This window comes from Mobula hypostoma, chromosome 22 (genome assembly GCF_963921235.1).
Source record: "Mobula hypostoma chromosome 22, sMobHyp1.1, whole genome shotgun sequence".
Lineage (NCBI taxonomy): Eukaryota > Metazoa > Chordata > Chondrichthyes > Myliobatiformes > Myliobatidae > Mobula > Mobula hypostoma.
The window spans coordinates 53,821,845-53,838,071 of NC_086118.1; the positions used below are offsets into that span (position 1 = coordinate 53,821,845).

A 16,227-nucleotide genomic window follows, 5' to 3' on the forward strand; every position below is an offset into this window, starting at 1 on the left:
CTTATGGTCTAAATAACTGCCATGAAGGCCCACCAGCGCCTTTACTTCCTGAGGAGCCTGTCCCCTAAAACCCTCACTAAATTTTATAGATGCACCGTAGAAAGCATTCTTTTGGGGTGCATCACAACCTGGTATAGAAGTTGTCCTGTTCAAGACCGGAAGAAGCTGCAGAAGATCGTGAACACAGCCCAGCACATCACACAAACCAATCTTCCATCCTTGGACTCAGTTTACACTGCACGCTGTCGGAGCAGTGCTGCCAGGATAATCAAGGACACGACCCACCCAGCCAACACACTTTTCGTCCCTCTTCCCTCTGGGAGAAGGCTTAGGAGCTTGAAAACTCGTACGGCCAGATTTGGGAACTGCTTCTTTCCAACTGTGATAAGACTGCTGAACGGATCCTGATCTGGATCTGGGCCGTACCCTCCAAATATCCGAGCCTGCCTCTCGGTTTTTTTGCACTACCGTACTTTCCCTTTTCTATTTTCTATTTATGATTTATAATTTAAATTTTTAATATTTACTATCGATTTGTACTCCAGGGAGCACGAAGAGCAGAATCAAATATCGCTGTGATGATTGTACCCTCTAGTATCAATTGTTTGGCGACAGTAAAATAGTTATAATTTCAGAAAAATATAGGGACAAAAAAAGCCATAGCCCAACTCCCTGACTGGCATGACTGTAGATTTATGGCATGTTATGCTGGTTCTGCTTGTTCTTCCACTGAGTGAACACCAGATGGCAGCACCAACAGGAGGGGCCAGTCCCCAACCCAGTGCGGATTTCAGCACACTCCACAGTGACTCTCTCATATCACCTCAGCATTTTCTCTCCTAGTCGGCTGCAACAGATGGCCCCGTGGCATGGGCCTATTAGCCACTGCAACCTAGCTCCCCGGCCAGTCTCACCAATGAACCGGTGAACTGTACTACGTTACCAGTGTTCAACAGGATCTTGCGATCCTAATAAAAATGTGTAAGGCAATCCTTGCTCTGTTTGTCGGACCACGCACCTTCTTAACACAATGATACGCAACAAATCCAGGTGACACTGCAACAAAGGTACACAGTAAGTCCAGCTCCATCACTATCAGCCAGCTCACTGATGGGATAATTCTGTAGTAGTTGATGTTCTTAGTATCCATCAGTTACTCGTGCTGGTAAAAACAAGTACAGGACAAACAAATACATCTTTGATTGGACCTGGAGTGGCTGCTGTGTCCCAAGTGCACTGCCATCTTATTGGAGTGACCAGTAAGATGGTGACGAGTTTGACCCCTGACTCTGCTGTTTACATACTCACAACTGCGTGACAAGATTCTGCTGAAGTTGCAGATGATACTACTAGGTCATATCTTAGATAACGATAAGTCCAAGTACAGGAAGAGATAGAGAGATTGGTTACATGGTTTCATGACATCAATCTTTCCCTCATGGTTAGCTGAACAAAAGAGCTGGTTACTGTCTTCAGGAAGGGGTGTGATGCAAATGTTCCTGTTTACATTAATGATGCTGAGGTCGTAAGGGTTGAGAGCTTCAAGTTCCGAGGAGAAAACATCACCAATGGCCTGTCCTGGCCCTGTCATGTAGACACCATAGCCACGGAAGCTCACCAGTGCCTCCACTTGCTCAGGAGGCGAAAGAAATTTGTTATGTCATCTTTGACCCATGGAATTTATTTTATCTGGAAGCATCATGGCAATTCTTCTGTTGTGATTGCAAGAAATTAGACTATAGATATGGCTTAGCAGCCTCCCCTGTACATTTCTCACTTCCTTGAAAAAGCAGCCAGTGTAATTGAAGACCTCACCCACTTTGGACATTTTGTCTTCTCTGCCTCCTGTCAGAAAGAAGATACAAAAGCTTGAAAGTATGTACCAGCAGGCTGAAGAACAGTTTCTATCCCACAATTATTAGACTCTTTACCTGACTTTTTGTATAATAAGTTGACTCTTGGTCTTACAATCTTTTTATGATCTTTCACTTTATTGTTTACCTGCAATGCACTTTCCCTGCAGCTTTTAGATTTTATTCCGCATTGTTTTTGCTTTACCTTGTACTATCTCAATGTACTGTTGTAATGAATAGATCTGTATGAAGAGTTTGCAATATAAGTTTTGCATTGTACCTTGGTGCACATAACAATAATAAACCAATCTAGTTTACCACTTTACATGTTTAATTTATCATGTAAGATTTCCATTCCCAGATTTAAGAATGAATCTCATTTTTGCAGCATGTCTGTTTTACTTCTGTGGATATATTAAAATGTGCCAGCAGTATCACCCTGGCCCCGGGTCCACACTGAGCTGTTGAGGGACGTAGGTTTTCTGTTGGCAAACAGACAAGTTGAAATAAAGATTGAGCAACTACATTTCAGATGGGATTTTGACTTACTTTCCCACCATGGTGTGCCTTTTGCTATGCAAAGTCAAGTGCAAGGATATCCCCACTGTATTAAGGTGAAAGAAATTGTACATAATTCAGTTAGGATGCAGTCAGTTGTCTGTATGAGTTATCACTACTTTAGATTTATGAAAGTAAGCTGTTAACCACTTTGACCCAGTGTACTATCTACTTTGTATTCTTATTTCCCTGCTTTTTTTGTTATATCCTAATTGTGTTTTCTTCTTTTCTTATCTCCCCTATATACTTCCTCATTGCACCTTTCCATTTTCAATATTACTGTATTAATTTTGTTAGTGTGATAGAACTGCTTTCATTGTTCTGATAAACTTTTTACATTCTTATCTTGCCTTTTTTTTGTTTGTATTGATAGTAAATTAGTACCCCTTGCTCCTGAATGGCAGCTAATAGAAATACATTTTCACTATTTTCTGTAAAGTATATAAGACATTACATAACTGGTTGGCGAGGCTGCACTTGGAGTATTGTGTACAGTTTTGGTTACCCTATTATATGAGCAGTGTTATTAAACTAGAAAGAGTGCAGAAAAGACTTAAGTTTAAGTTTTTTGTCATTCATCCGTACACATGTACCCTGCCAAATGAAACAACGTTCCTCCAGAACAAGGTACACAGCACAATGCATATAACTTGCACAAAACACATGAAGTGATGTTACTACAAATAATGTGTATTTACAACAGAAGTTTAAAAAGTAAACAGTATAAAGCTACTGATGCTTCATATGTGATGAGTCCTGAGAGGTCAGTAGTCTCACAGCTTGGGGGAAGAAGCTGTTTCCCATCATAACAGTCCTTTTTCCTGACAGAATGTTGCCCGGGCTTGGGGGCCTGAATTGCACTGAAGGGTTGTGTGGACTATATTCCCTGAAACGTAGGAGGCTGAGGGGTGACCTGAAGCTGGTAGAAGTGCATTGCCTTTTTTGCCAGGGAGAAGGCATAGGTACGATCAGAGGGGTGACCTGAAGCTGGTAGAAGTGCATTGCCTTTTTTGCCAACGAGAAGGCATAGGTACGATCAGAGGCGAGATATTTATAAAGGATATGAGAGGCAACTTCTTCATGGAAAAGGTGGTGCATATTTGAAATGAGGTGCCAGAAATCGATGTTGAGGTGGGCACATTTGTGACGTTATAATGTCATGTATGTAAGTATATGGACAGGAAAGGTTTAGATGGCTATGGGCCCAGTGAGTGCACATGGGACAAGCTCACTGGGCAATGCAGTTGACATGGATGAGATGGGCGGAAGGTCCTGGTTACATGCAGTGTGACTCTATACTGCAATAAATGCTTTCAAAACATTATAATTTTTACTTCTTCACAGTGAAGATAGCACAAATTCTCTTTTTAAAAAAAAATCTTTACTCATCCCCAATAGCATCCTTTCAATCTAGTGCCATAATTTCCAAGACACGAGAAAATCTGCAGATGCTGGAAATTCAAGCAAAACGTCGACTGTACTTCTTCTTATAGATGTTGCCTGGCCTGCTGTGTTCAGTATTTTGTGTCTGTTGCCATAATTTCCAGCAGCCTTTCTGTATTGAGTATACTCAAAAATGTGCACCTTCCTATCCAATCCCCAGCTATAGTAATTCCACTGTGCATGTGGTATACTGTCTCTGTTTAATGTTTCATAAACATGAAGACTTTTTGTGAGGAATTTCACCAGAATTCTGTCAGCGCTTCTTGATTTCTACCAGTTTTACAATTTTAATGAATTCTAATTACCTTCATGTGTTACACAGCTAATTGCATTGAATTACATTTCCACCACCTTTGCCTTTTTCTTCACCTGTCTGCATTACTCTGCAAACTCTGCTTTTTAGTTTTCCAATTTGTTACTGTCAGTTACTTGATGCCCACGTCTGAACTATTGAGATTTATTTATGATCAGAGGGGTCACAATGGAGATCTCTACAATACTGCACTAGAGTCCTTTTCTGTCAGAGAAATGTCCTTTTACTCTTTTTGATTCTGTTCTGATCAACTTATCATCCAGACAAGACTCTGGATCTCTATGGTGCGGCTAGAATAGGAAATGTCCCCATACTGCCTGTTCTGGGATCGGATACTATAGAAGGTTCTGTAAGCTGAATGTCTTCAACAGTGTAAGAGCTTGAGAGTGCCAAGTCTCCTGACTGAGAAGATACTAAAGTAATGAAAGTGGTGGAGTCTAAAGTTGAAACATCATAGGAGGATTTTTTATATACTTTAAAACTGAGCTGACAAGAAACAAAGGACATTCAACTTTCAAATGCAAACCAATAAAAAATTCCTGATTTAAAAGGAAAGCAAGCAATATACATGGGATATTTGTGTGTTCTGGCAATTTGATTATTCATGTAATAATGCTAAACTGAAAGAAGAAACACCTTGAAATTTGAAAATTTATTGTGTTCCTTTCATGGCTTACTAATGAAGTAATTTTACAGTGTTACCATTGCTGTAATGTAGCAAATGCAGCAGCCAACAGCTAATTTGCATGCATTTAGCTCCCACAAATAGCAATGAGATGAAAGCTGGATTTGTTTTTCAAGTGATATTGAATAGGGAATAAATATTGCCCAAATACCAGGTCTAACTCCTAAGTCTTTAAAACTGTGTTTTTGGTTATTATATTAAAAATCTGCCTGTGCGTAGGGGCTCAAGGTAAGATTTCACATTACCTTAATATGTCATATGTGCATTGAAACATACAGTCAAATGTTCAAGTATGTACTGAGAGCAGCCTGCAAGTGTTGCCATGCTCCTGGTACCAGCCTAGTATGCCTACAACTTATTAATACATGCGTCTTCGCAATGTGGGAGGAAACCAGAGCACTCAGAGGAAACCCACGTAGTCACAGGGGAACATAAAAACTCTTTACAGTTGGTGGTGGGAATTGAACCCCCAATTGCTAACTACAATGCTACTGTGCCGCCCCTATTTACCCCAATAATAATATAACACTTTCTAAGTCCTGTCCTGCAATGCTAACCTGGATTTTTTTTTTGCTTAAGCCTCTCAGGAGTGAAGATAACATTAAATGGTCATTATTAGTAATAATTATTTTGTACTTCCATCGTATACACAGTTCTGGTCACAAATAAAAAACATATTGAAGTTGTAACAGTATACCAGAAGAATGTTCATGAGGAGAATAGCATTTTTCAGATTCTAGAAAATGTAGATTCAAGGATTCAAAGCTCGTTTGTTGTCAAAGTATGTATAAATTATACAACCTTGAGATTCATCTGCTTACAGGTAGCCACAAAGCAAGAAACCCAAAAGAACCCAATAAAAAAAGACCAACACCCAGTGCACAGAGAAAGAGAGAAAAATCACAAATCATGCAAACGATAAAAAACAAGCAACAGCATTCGGAACTAAATTGAGTCCACAGAGCTGGAGCCCGGAGCAGTCGGAGTAGGCCCATAGCTTTGGTCTCAGTTTATCATGTAGTGGGGTAAATCGCTGTGAAGTTCGTAGATCAAGATCTACAAGCTGTATCTCCTCATTCAGATCAACTGACACAGGAGAAATGGCAGAGGTTTGAAAGGGGCACATTTCTATTTAACCTGCGGCATTACTTCCCTCTCTATTAACTGCACTACACTGTAAACACTTCATACTACTTTTACATTGTAAATACATGCTGGTATATATGCATATTTTTATTCCTGATCAATACTTTAATCTCTAAACTTATTTTTCTATAATTCTTTATCCCTTGTAATTGCTTTTTGTTGCACGTTGTGGCTTGACTAGCTCATCACAGCAAATTCCCAATCCATGTAAATATATAGTGAATAAAGTTGATCCTTGACTTTTGATTGATTAGTTTCTTGGCCAGAATCCTTAATAGATGTGAAAGCAACTGTTAGGATGGTTAAAAGAAACTTTTTGGACTCCTTGTTCAGGTTTATGTATTTATCACGTGTATCGACACGAGCAGTGAAATGCTTTGTTTGAATTAATAGTCAGCACAACCTCAGGAGGTACTGGGGCAGCCTACAAGTGTCGCCATGCGTTCTGTTACCAATATTGCAGCCCACCCTGTTCAGCAGAACCACCAGCAATAAAGCAAGCCCCTTTCCTCCCTCCCCATCCACCCACCCACTTACTCACACAATGGAGGCCTGGAAACATGCACTGGCAGACATCGAGTTCTTTTATATTTAGGCAATGCCTTTGCTCCCATGAGGTAAATGACTGGAAGCTCTGCAGATAACACATTATGTTCATCTTGTACTGTAAACAGGACTGAATTGAGTTGTCTGCCAATGACACTTAGTCAAGTTAACTTTTTCATTACATGGCCAGCTCTACTTAGCTGTTGGAGAATTGACAGATGGCTGGCTCCCTGATAACTGGGACTGCCTGTGGGCATCTAATTCCTCTTGTTTGTGCTTTTGTAGATCTGGTTAATTTGCTTCAAACATTCTGAGCCGTTTGGAAAAGATAATGAATCAGAATCAGGTTTATTATCACTGTATATGTGTGTAATGTGTCGTTTGTGACAGGAATACAGTGCAAAGACGTTTTATTATAAATTATAAAATAGCAGAAAAAGGAATAATGAAAGTACAATTTCAGTAAATGTTTTCATATTTTATTGTGCAGATTTGGAACATCTGATGCAAGCAAGGCAGCAACTTCTCACTACAGCTAAGCGATGGGATTCCACTTGTAAAACAATTGTAGAATTTGAGCCAAATGAAACTACTGACTTGGAGAAGAGTCTCCTGACACGGTACCAGATTCCCTTGTCAGCAGACCAGCTCTTCACACAGTCTGTGCTTGATAAATCATTGACCAAATCTAATTATCAGTCCCGATTACACGACCTACTTTACATTGAAGAAATAGCACAATATAAGGAAGTCAGCAAGTAAGTACAATGAAATTGAAAGGCATATGCATTTTACTAGTATTATTGCTGTTATGACTTGTGCCTCAGAATTTTTGTTTGCTGCTTTTGTTGATCAGCTTCTGTGTCTATAGTGAAAGTGCTAAAATTTAATAATTGTTTCAATCTTGATGTGCAATTTACACTTAACATAACTTTTACAAAGGCACATCAGTGTTTCCAAACTTTACTGGATTGGTTTAGCTGTATTTCCATCATCACTGACTTGTTACCATGGTAAATAACCCTTGTCCATGGATAATTTACATTATAAGAATGACTATTTTCAAATAATATGTATGGATTTAAATTTGCTATCTTTTCCTCATAACTTGGTTGTTCACAGATGAAGTGAAGTTGTGCTAAGTTCCTGTAACGTCTATTTAAGCAGATAAATTATGTTGGTTAACTGATAAATTGTGCCAAGGTGCAGTGAAAAATGTATTTTGCAAACTGCATTACAACATTGTATTGAGTTAGCAGAAGGTAAACAAAGAGTGGAGAATAAAGGTGTTAGAATTACAGAGAAAGTGCAGGTCATAACAAGATAGACTGAGATCAAGAGTCTTATAACAGTGGGAAAGAAACTGTCCTCGAATCTGGTCGTATTTACTTTCAGACTTTTGCACCTACTGCCCAAAGTGAGGGAGTAGGGAAAGAAGAGTGAATGACCAGGTAGGAGAGGTTTTTGATTGTGCTGCCTGCCTTACTGAGGCAGTGAGAAGTAAAGATGGAATCCAAGGAGTGGAGGCTGGTTACTGTGATAAGTTGAACTGTGTCTACTCTCTGTAGTTTCCGTGGTCACATGCAAAGCGATTGTCATACCAAGCTGTGATGCATCCAGATAAGATGCTTTCTGTAGTGCATCAATAAAAATTGGTGAGGGCCAAAGGGGACATGCCAAATTCCTTTAGCAAAACCAGTTTTTAACTTTGGAATTATATTTTTTCTCCACAATGCAAATATTTACAGCTTGATATGAAATACTGAACTGCTCCTCATTTGGAAGATTCCAAGTTTAGTTGCTTTGTGTATTGGTGACTTACCTGATTTTGTTCAAGTGCTTTAGAACTTGGGGCAGGAGAGGCAGATGATGGAAGGGAGAGGGGAGGAGAGGCAAAGGAAGGGTATAGACTCTCATTCCAGTTTCTCAGTGAGCATCTGAGTAGGGTTTGGAGTGAGCCCTGGTTTTACTGAGCTTGATATCGTGGTACATACAACCCAAGTCATTTTATTTTTGGAGAGGTCAGAGTTAACCATTCTCCAGTATTCAGTTGTCCAGTATTTAGTTTGAAAATTTCATAAAGCATATTTGTGCGATCAGATATGATTATTAGACCGTAAGACATAGGAGCAGAATTAGGCCATTTTGCCCATCAGGTCTCCTCTGACATTCTATCATGGCTGATTTATTATCTTTCTCAACTCTATTTTCCTGCCTTCTTCCTGTAACCTTTGATGCCCTCATTAATCAAGAACTATCAACCTCTGCTTTAAATATACCCAATGACTTGGCCTTCACAGCCATCCATGGCAATGAATTCCACACATTCACAATCCTCTGGCTAAATAAATTGCTCCTCGTGTTCTAAAGAAATGTCCTTGTATTTTGAGGCTCTGCCCTCTTGTCCTACATTCCCCCACTACAGGAAACATCCACTCCATGCCCAGTCTATCTAGAACTTTCAATATTAGCTAGGTTTCAATGAGATCACCCACTCATTCTTCTGAACTCCAGTAAATCAGGCTCAGAACCGTCAAATGCTCCTCATATGTTAACCCTTTCGATCCCAGAATCGTTGTTGTGAACCTTCTATGGACCTTCTCCAATGCCAGCATATCTTTTCTTGGTTAAGAGGTTCAGTGTTGCCTTGATGTGACTTGATGTAACTTTGCAATTACAGACTGAATTTGCAAGCCTTCAGTATGTGGACTGTATTTTGTCATGTAGATATAACATTTGTTTCACCAAAATGTCTTATTTAATAGGCGAGAGCAATAGTTCTAACAGCTGGTACATTGTCCTGATATAGTTTGCAGCCTGAATTTTGCAACGTATATTTTTAACAATGTTCTAAACTGTATTTACTGTCTACCAACCGTGATGGCCCTTAACTAATTTATTTTTTGTGCAGATTATCACCTTCTTGGCTAAATTCTTCTATGTATGATGGATTAGAACTTGTGCCTGTAGTGAAATGCCAACAATGTTGTTATGATTTGTAACTCCAAAATATAAAAATTAACTGAAAGGAAAACAAGAGAGCCAGGAGATAAGTCGTGTACTTCATTTTCAATTTAAGTGAAGTGCACACATATTATGTGGTAGCGTAATGACATATACAATTCACATATTTTTACATATAACCCGTAATGAATTATTTAAGTGAACAGGAATGCCTAATCAAGCAATGCATTTACAATCTTACTCAAATACTACTGGAATATTGAATACACAACAAGTGCTAGAACAGGCTCTGCTCATAGAACTGTTGAAACCTTTTGACAGCCAACAAAGTTGCACTTGAGGCTTTCTTGGTTGTCAGTTATCAAGGTAATGAATGTTTCATTGAGAAATATAGAAAAAAGATGAAAAAACATTTGAATGATAGAAAATGTAAAAAATACCTTAAAACACTTCAGTGTATCCATGAACATTAAAGCAAGCTTCATCAATTAAAAAAAATTGACCCAATCTTTCAGCTGTGGTTATTGTCACTCATTTCAGACTTGCATCTCACATTTTCAGTTATTTTTCTTCTGGTATTTCATGTTTCATTCTCCAATATACACATTTTCCTGACATGTCTTCTACTCATTTTCAACAGTTGCTCTTTTTGTTCGTTTGCTCCTTGACCATACCAATTGCAGATCTTCTGTCCTCTCCACTGCTCCCCTTTCCCTGCAGTTTAATATTGTTTTGTTTCTAACTTTTTTTCCAGGTTTGCTGAAAGTCTGTTGACCTGAAACATTAACTCTGTTTTGTTTTACGCAGAAGCTGTCTGACCTATTTCCAGAATCAGAATCAGGTTTATTATCACCAGCATGTGTCTTGTTCTTGTTACATACACCTGTTAGGGTGCATTCTCCAGTTACCTTATAAGGTAACCGTAGCCTTCAGCCAGGAGCAGATGTCATCAGGTGGTTCCCAACCTTCGCAGAGTGTTTTGACCCTTAACCAAGACACACTGCAGTTGGTGGGCCGGCAGTGGTGGCCAAATCACTGCCCATCTGCTCCCGGCTTCCAGCTCCCCTCCTCTCACCTACTCCAAATCCAACAAGAGGCTCGTTCTGCCTCTTCCCCCAGCCTACGAAATTTGTGTCATGAAATTTGTTAACTTAGCAGCAGCAGTTCAATACATAACATAGAAGAAAATAAATAAATAAGTAAATCAATTGTAGTATACGTTTGTTGAATAGATTAAAATTGAGGTAGGGTCCATTTAGGAATCAGATGGCAGAGGGGAAGAAGCTGTACCTGAATTGCTGAGCGTGTGCCTTCAGGCTCCTGTACCTCTTACCTGATGGTAACAGTGAAAAAAGTGCATGCCCTGGGTGCTGGAGGTCCTTAAATAATGGACACTGCCTTTCTGAGACACCACTCCTTGAAGATGTCCTGGGTACTTTGTAGGCTAGTACCCAAGATGGAGTTGACTAAATTTACAACCCTTGGCAGCTTCTTCTGGTCCTGTGCAGTAGCCCCCGCCCCCTTCCCCATACCAGACAGTGATGCTGCCTGTCAGAATGCTCCCCATGGTACATCTATGGAAGTTTTTGAGTGTATTTGTTGACATACCAAATCTCTTCAAACTCATAATAAAGTATACCCGCTGTCTTGCCTTCTTTATAACTGCATCAATATGTTGGGACCAGGTTAGGTCCTCAGAGATCTTGACACCCAGGAACTTGACTCTGCTCACTCTCTCCACTTCTGATCCCGCTATCAGGATTGGTATGTGTTCCTTCGTCTTACCCTCCCTGAAGTCTACAATCAGCTCTTTTGTTGACATTGAATGCCAGGTTGTTGCTGCAACACTACTCCACTAATTGGCATATCTCACTCCTGTACAGCTTCTCGTCACCATCTGAGATTCTACCAACAATGGTTGTATCATCAGCAAATTTACAGATGATATTTGAGCTATGCCTAGCCACACAAGGTAGAGAGAGAGTAGAGTAGTGGGCTATACACACACCCCTGAGGTGCACCAGTGTTGATTGTCAGCGAGGAGCATTTCTCTTGCTATTTGACATTGCCTCTACTTATCACTCATGGCCTTTTCTCACCATTGAAGTGAGTGGACTGTGACTCAAGGCTACTGCTCTGTTGCTACCAGGTCATGGGTATTTATCTATTCCAGTAAATATTCTGTCAAGTCTGGCTGGCCAGTATGTCATTACCTATCGAATATTGAAAGGCCAAGGTAGAGTGAATGTGGTCAAGATGTTTCCTCTTGTGGGGGAGTCTAGCAGTAGAGGGCATAGCCTCAGACCCTGAGAACGTCCCTTTAGAACAGAGATGAGGAGGAACTTATTTTGCCAGAGTGGGGAATCTGGAATTTTTTGTTACAGATGGATGTGGAGGCCAAGTCATTGGATTTATTTAAAGCAGAGGTTGATAGGTTCTTGATTAGTAATGGTGTCAAAGGCTTTGGGGAGAAGACAGGACAAATGGTGTTGAGAGACATAATTAATTGTGATTGAAAAACAAAGCAGGATCATTGAACTGAATGGCCTAATTCTGCTCCTATGTCTTAAGGTCTTATTGCAGTGACTTTATGCAATGCTGTAGATCTGTTTCACATTATTGCCTCCCCTCACAATCAAGGGAAGTTGCAAATTAATGACATAGCTGGGATCTGGTAAATTGGCATAGATGGCGTTTCAGCCCAGTGTTGTCTTTATTATCTCATTCACTTGCTCAACTTGGAATTCTGGAAAACTGAGTTTAATGTGTCTTAAAACTCTGTAGGATGATACCACATGTTTAGTTCTTCACGGTGTTCTGTCTAGGCAGACTTGGGCTGCCATTCTTTTGTGTTCTTTGCAAGTTATGCCATGATTTGGGATTTTTGCTTTGTGTTTGAAAACCTTATTTCTGGCTATTTTTTTAAAAGCACAATTCAAAGTTCAGAGTAAAATTTATCAGAGTTTATATGTCACCACATACAACCCTGAGATTAATTTTTCTGCGGGCATACTCAGCAAATCTATAGAATGATATCTGTCAACAGCATCAATGAAAGAACAGATAGAGCATAGAAGACAACAAACTGCAAATGCAAATACAAATAAATAACAATAAATGATGAGAGCATGAAGTAATAAGATAATTAATCCTTAAAGTAAGATCATTGGTTGTGGGAACATTTCAAAAGATGAGTATATTTATCCTCTTTTGTTCAAGAGATGGTTGAGGGGTAGTAACTGTTTTTGAACCTGGTTGCGTGAGTCCTGAGGTTCTTGTACCTTCTACCTGATGGCAACAGCAAGAAAAGAACTCAGCCGGGTGGTGAGGATCTTTGATAATTGGTGCTGCTTTCCTTGAACAGTATTTCATGTAAATGTGCTCAATGGCATGGATGGCATTACCTGTGATATATTGGGCTGAATCCACTACCTTTTGTAGGATTTTCCATTCAAAGGCATTGGTGTTCCCATCGCAGGCTGTAATGGAGCCAGTCAATACATTTTCCACTACAAATCTATAGAAGCTTGTCAAGATTTTTGATGATGTACCGAATCTTTGCAGACTCCAATGGAAGTAGTGGTGCTGTTGTGCTTTCTTCACAATTGCACTTGTGTGCTGGGTCCAGGACAAGTCCTCCAAAATAATAACACCCAGGAATTTAAAGTTGCTGATCCACTCCATCTCTGATCCTCCAATGAGGATCAAGTTTAAACAAAAAAAACACTGATGTAATAAGTAGATAAGGTGTTAATGATGTAGCCTAAATAATCATTTCATTCGGCTGTCTCGAAAATTGAGGAACATTGTGTCAGGAAATCTTTGGTGACATACTAAATAATCTTTGTCAAGTGAGATGGGCTGCTAATTTGGAGATATTAGCATATGAGTTAGCATGGGTAGGCCAATTACACAACCGCAAATCTCAAACCTAACCCCTCTCCTTGAACCTCCTTCATTATTAAATAAAATCAGCACTGACATAATTGGAACCATTGGTTTCATGGTAACTCTGTTGTTTTGGAGCTTCAGTTTAATGTGAAATATAAACACTTACATATTAGTGTGCACCCATATCTCATCTCTGGCTTTCTTAGTGTGTTTTCAAATGCATTGCCAATGTCCAGTATCTTTGCGAAAGACACCAATCCCGCTAAGAGCATAAGAAGTGCTGGTACTTAAAGCAACATAGCCCACCATCATTCCTATAGTGGGGTAGTCTAGAACCAAAGGGCACAGCCTCAGAATAGAAGGATATCACTTTAGGGCAGAGATGAGGAAAAATTTCTTTAGCCAGAGGGTGGTGAATTAGTATTCATTACCTCAGACAGCTCTGGAGACCAGGTCATTGGGTATATTTAAAGCAACGGTTGATGGATTCTTGATTGGTAAGGGCGTCAAAGGTTACGGGGAAAAGGCAGGAGAATGAAGTTGAAAGGGATAAATCAGCCATGATTGAATGGTGGACCAGACACAAGAGCTGAACAGCCTTATTCTGCTCCTTTGTCTTATGGTCTTATCCTTTATTGCTTGGTTATACACTGTTGTGATTTTGGTACTCTCTGAACCATAGTTATAAAATAAGATGTTGGAAAGGTATTTGTGACAGATCATATTTTCTGATGTTATCCATGTTACAGGAGAGTCAAACTAAGCTTTGTTTATTATTCAAACAGTTACTAGCCCAGTCTTTACTGACTGAGTTCACTGTGTACCCTGCAATTTGAATCAGTGATTATTTTTATTAAGCAAGAAGGAGCAAGGAGAGGGTGTCTGCTGATGTTTGATTGGAAGAATTTCTGCCAGCACAGTCCAGGCATGAGTCACGGCGACTATGTCTGTACTTCTTTGTCAGCTAGTTCATTTGATTGCTTTTAAGTGACATGCTTGTTTAAGTACTACTTGTCAAATAGTTTAGGATGAAACTCAGCCCAGTGCTGAGAAGTATTACATGGTTTGAGTTCGTCTTTCGGAGGAGGCATTAAAATGAAGATCAATTGAGGCTCTGATTAGATCAGTCATTATTTTATTGAATAGTGAAGCCTGGTTGAGAGGTACAGACAGCCTGCTTCAGTACTTGAACACTACCTCACTCTTTTTGCAATACTTATTTAATTCAATTTTTAATGTATATTTCTTATTGTAATTTATAGTATGTTTAATGTATTGCACTGTACTATCACAAAAGAACAAATATCACAGCAGAGGCCAGCAATATTAAACCTGATTGATTCAATGTTGGGGTGTTAAACCTCCAATGGCTTATTTCAAAGAAGTTCAGTGTTCTGCAATCCTGACTCATTCGTGAATCACCACAAACAGGAAGGGATTAAATATATAAAAGGGTTTTGTTATCTCTTTACTTCTTGTGTGAACTGACAATAAGGATAAGGCTAAACATTAGCTTTATTTGTCACACGTACATTGAAACGTGTACATTGTAACAGAAACAAATGGGTTGTTTTGCGTCAAATCGAATCAGTATAGATTGTGCAAGTGTCGCCATGCTTCCAGCACCACACAGCATGCCCACAATTTAATAATGCTAACCGTTCATCTTTGGAATGTGGGAGGAAACAGGAGCCCCTGGAGGAAACCCCCACGGTCACAGGGAGGATGTGCAAATTGCTTACAGTCAGCGGCAGGAATTGAACCCCGATCTTATGGCTGGCTGCTGTAAAGTGTTGCATTTATCACTACACTGCCACGTTACTGCCATGTATTAGCTATATAGTCACGTAGAGAGCAATCCCTATGGAAAGTGGAGAGGTGGGGGGAGAAAGCTGTGTATTGTGGAATCCTCAGAATTTGTTTTCAAATTGTTTTGCCCTTTTTAAGAACTAAAATAATACAATCTCATCATAAAAAGTTGGTGTTGTGGATAGTGTGGAGGGCTGTCACAGGTTACAGTGGGACAGCGATTGGATGCAAAACTGGGCTGAGAAGTGGCAGATGGAGTTCAACCCAGATAAATGTCAGGTGGTCCATTTTGGTAGGTCAAATATGATGGCAGAAAATAGTATTTATGGTAAGACTGTTGGCAGTGTGGAGGATCAGAGGGATCTTGGGGTCCGAGCCCATAGGACACTCAAAGCTGCTCTGCAGGTTGACTGTGTTTAAGAAGGCATTATACTGTATTGGCATTCATCAACCGTGGGATTGAGTTCAAGAGCCAAAAGGTAATGTTACAACTATATAGAACCCTGGTCAGACCCTACTTGGAGTACTGTGCTCAGTTCTGGTCGCTTCATTACAGGAAGGATATAGAAACTATAGAAAGGGTGCAGAGGAGATTTACAAGGATGTTGCCTGGTTTGGGGAGCATGCCTTATGAGAATAAGTTGAGTGAACTTGGCCTTTTCTCCTTTGAGCGGCAGAGGATGAGGGGTGACCTGATAGAGGTGTATAAGATGATGAGAGGCATTGATTGTGTGGATAGTCAGATGCTTTTTCCCAGGGCTGAAATGGCTAACATGAGAGGGCACAGTTTTAAGGTGCTTGGAAGTAGCTACAGATGAGATGTCAGGGGTAAGTTTTTTACGCAGAGCGGTGAGTGCATGGAATGGGCTGCCAGTGACAGTGGTGGAGGCAGATGCAGTACGGTCTTTTAAGAAAATCCTGGATAGGTACATGGAGCTTAGAAAAATAGAGGGCTATGGGTAACCCTAGGTAATTTCTAAAGTAAGTACATGTTTGGCACAGCATTGTGCACAAGGGTC

General features: G+C 39.9%; 1 protein-coding gene across 5 annotated transcripts in view; it reads left to right on the forward strand.

The window, feature by feature from the left end:
• The window catches only part of helz (helicase with zinc finger), a 347,073-nt gene that overhangs the window by 105,737 nt on the left and 225,109 nt on the right, over nt 1-16,227 (forward strand). For all 5 annotated transcript variants that reach the window (XM_063030618.1, XM_063030619.1, XM_063030620.1 and 2 more), the window contains one exon: nt 7,035-7,302. In XM_063030618.1, coding sequence (XP_062886688.1) covers nt 7,035-7,302 — 268 coding nt within the window. The remainder of the gene's footprint in view (nt 1-7,034; nt 7,303-16,227) is intronic.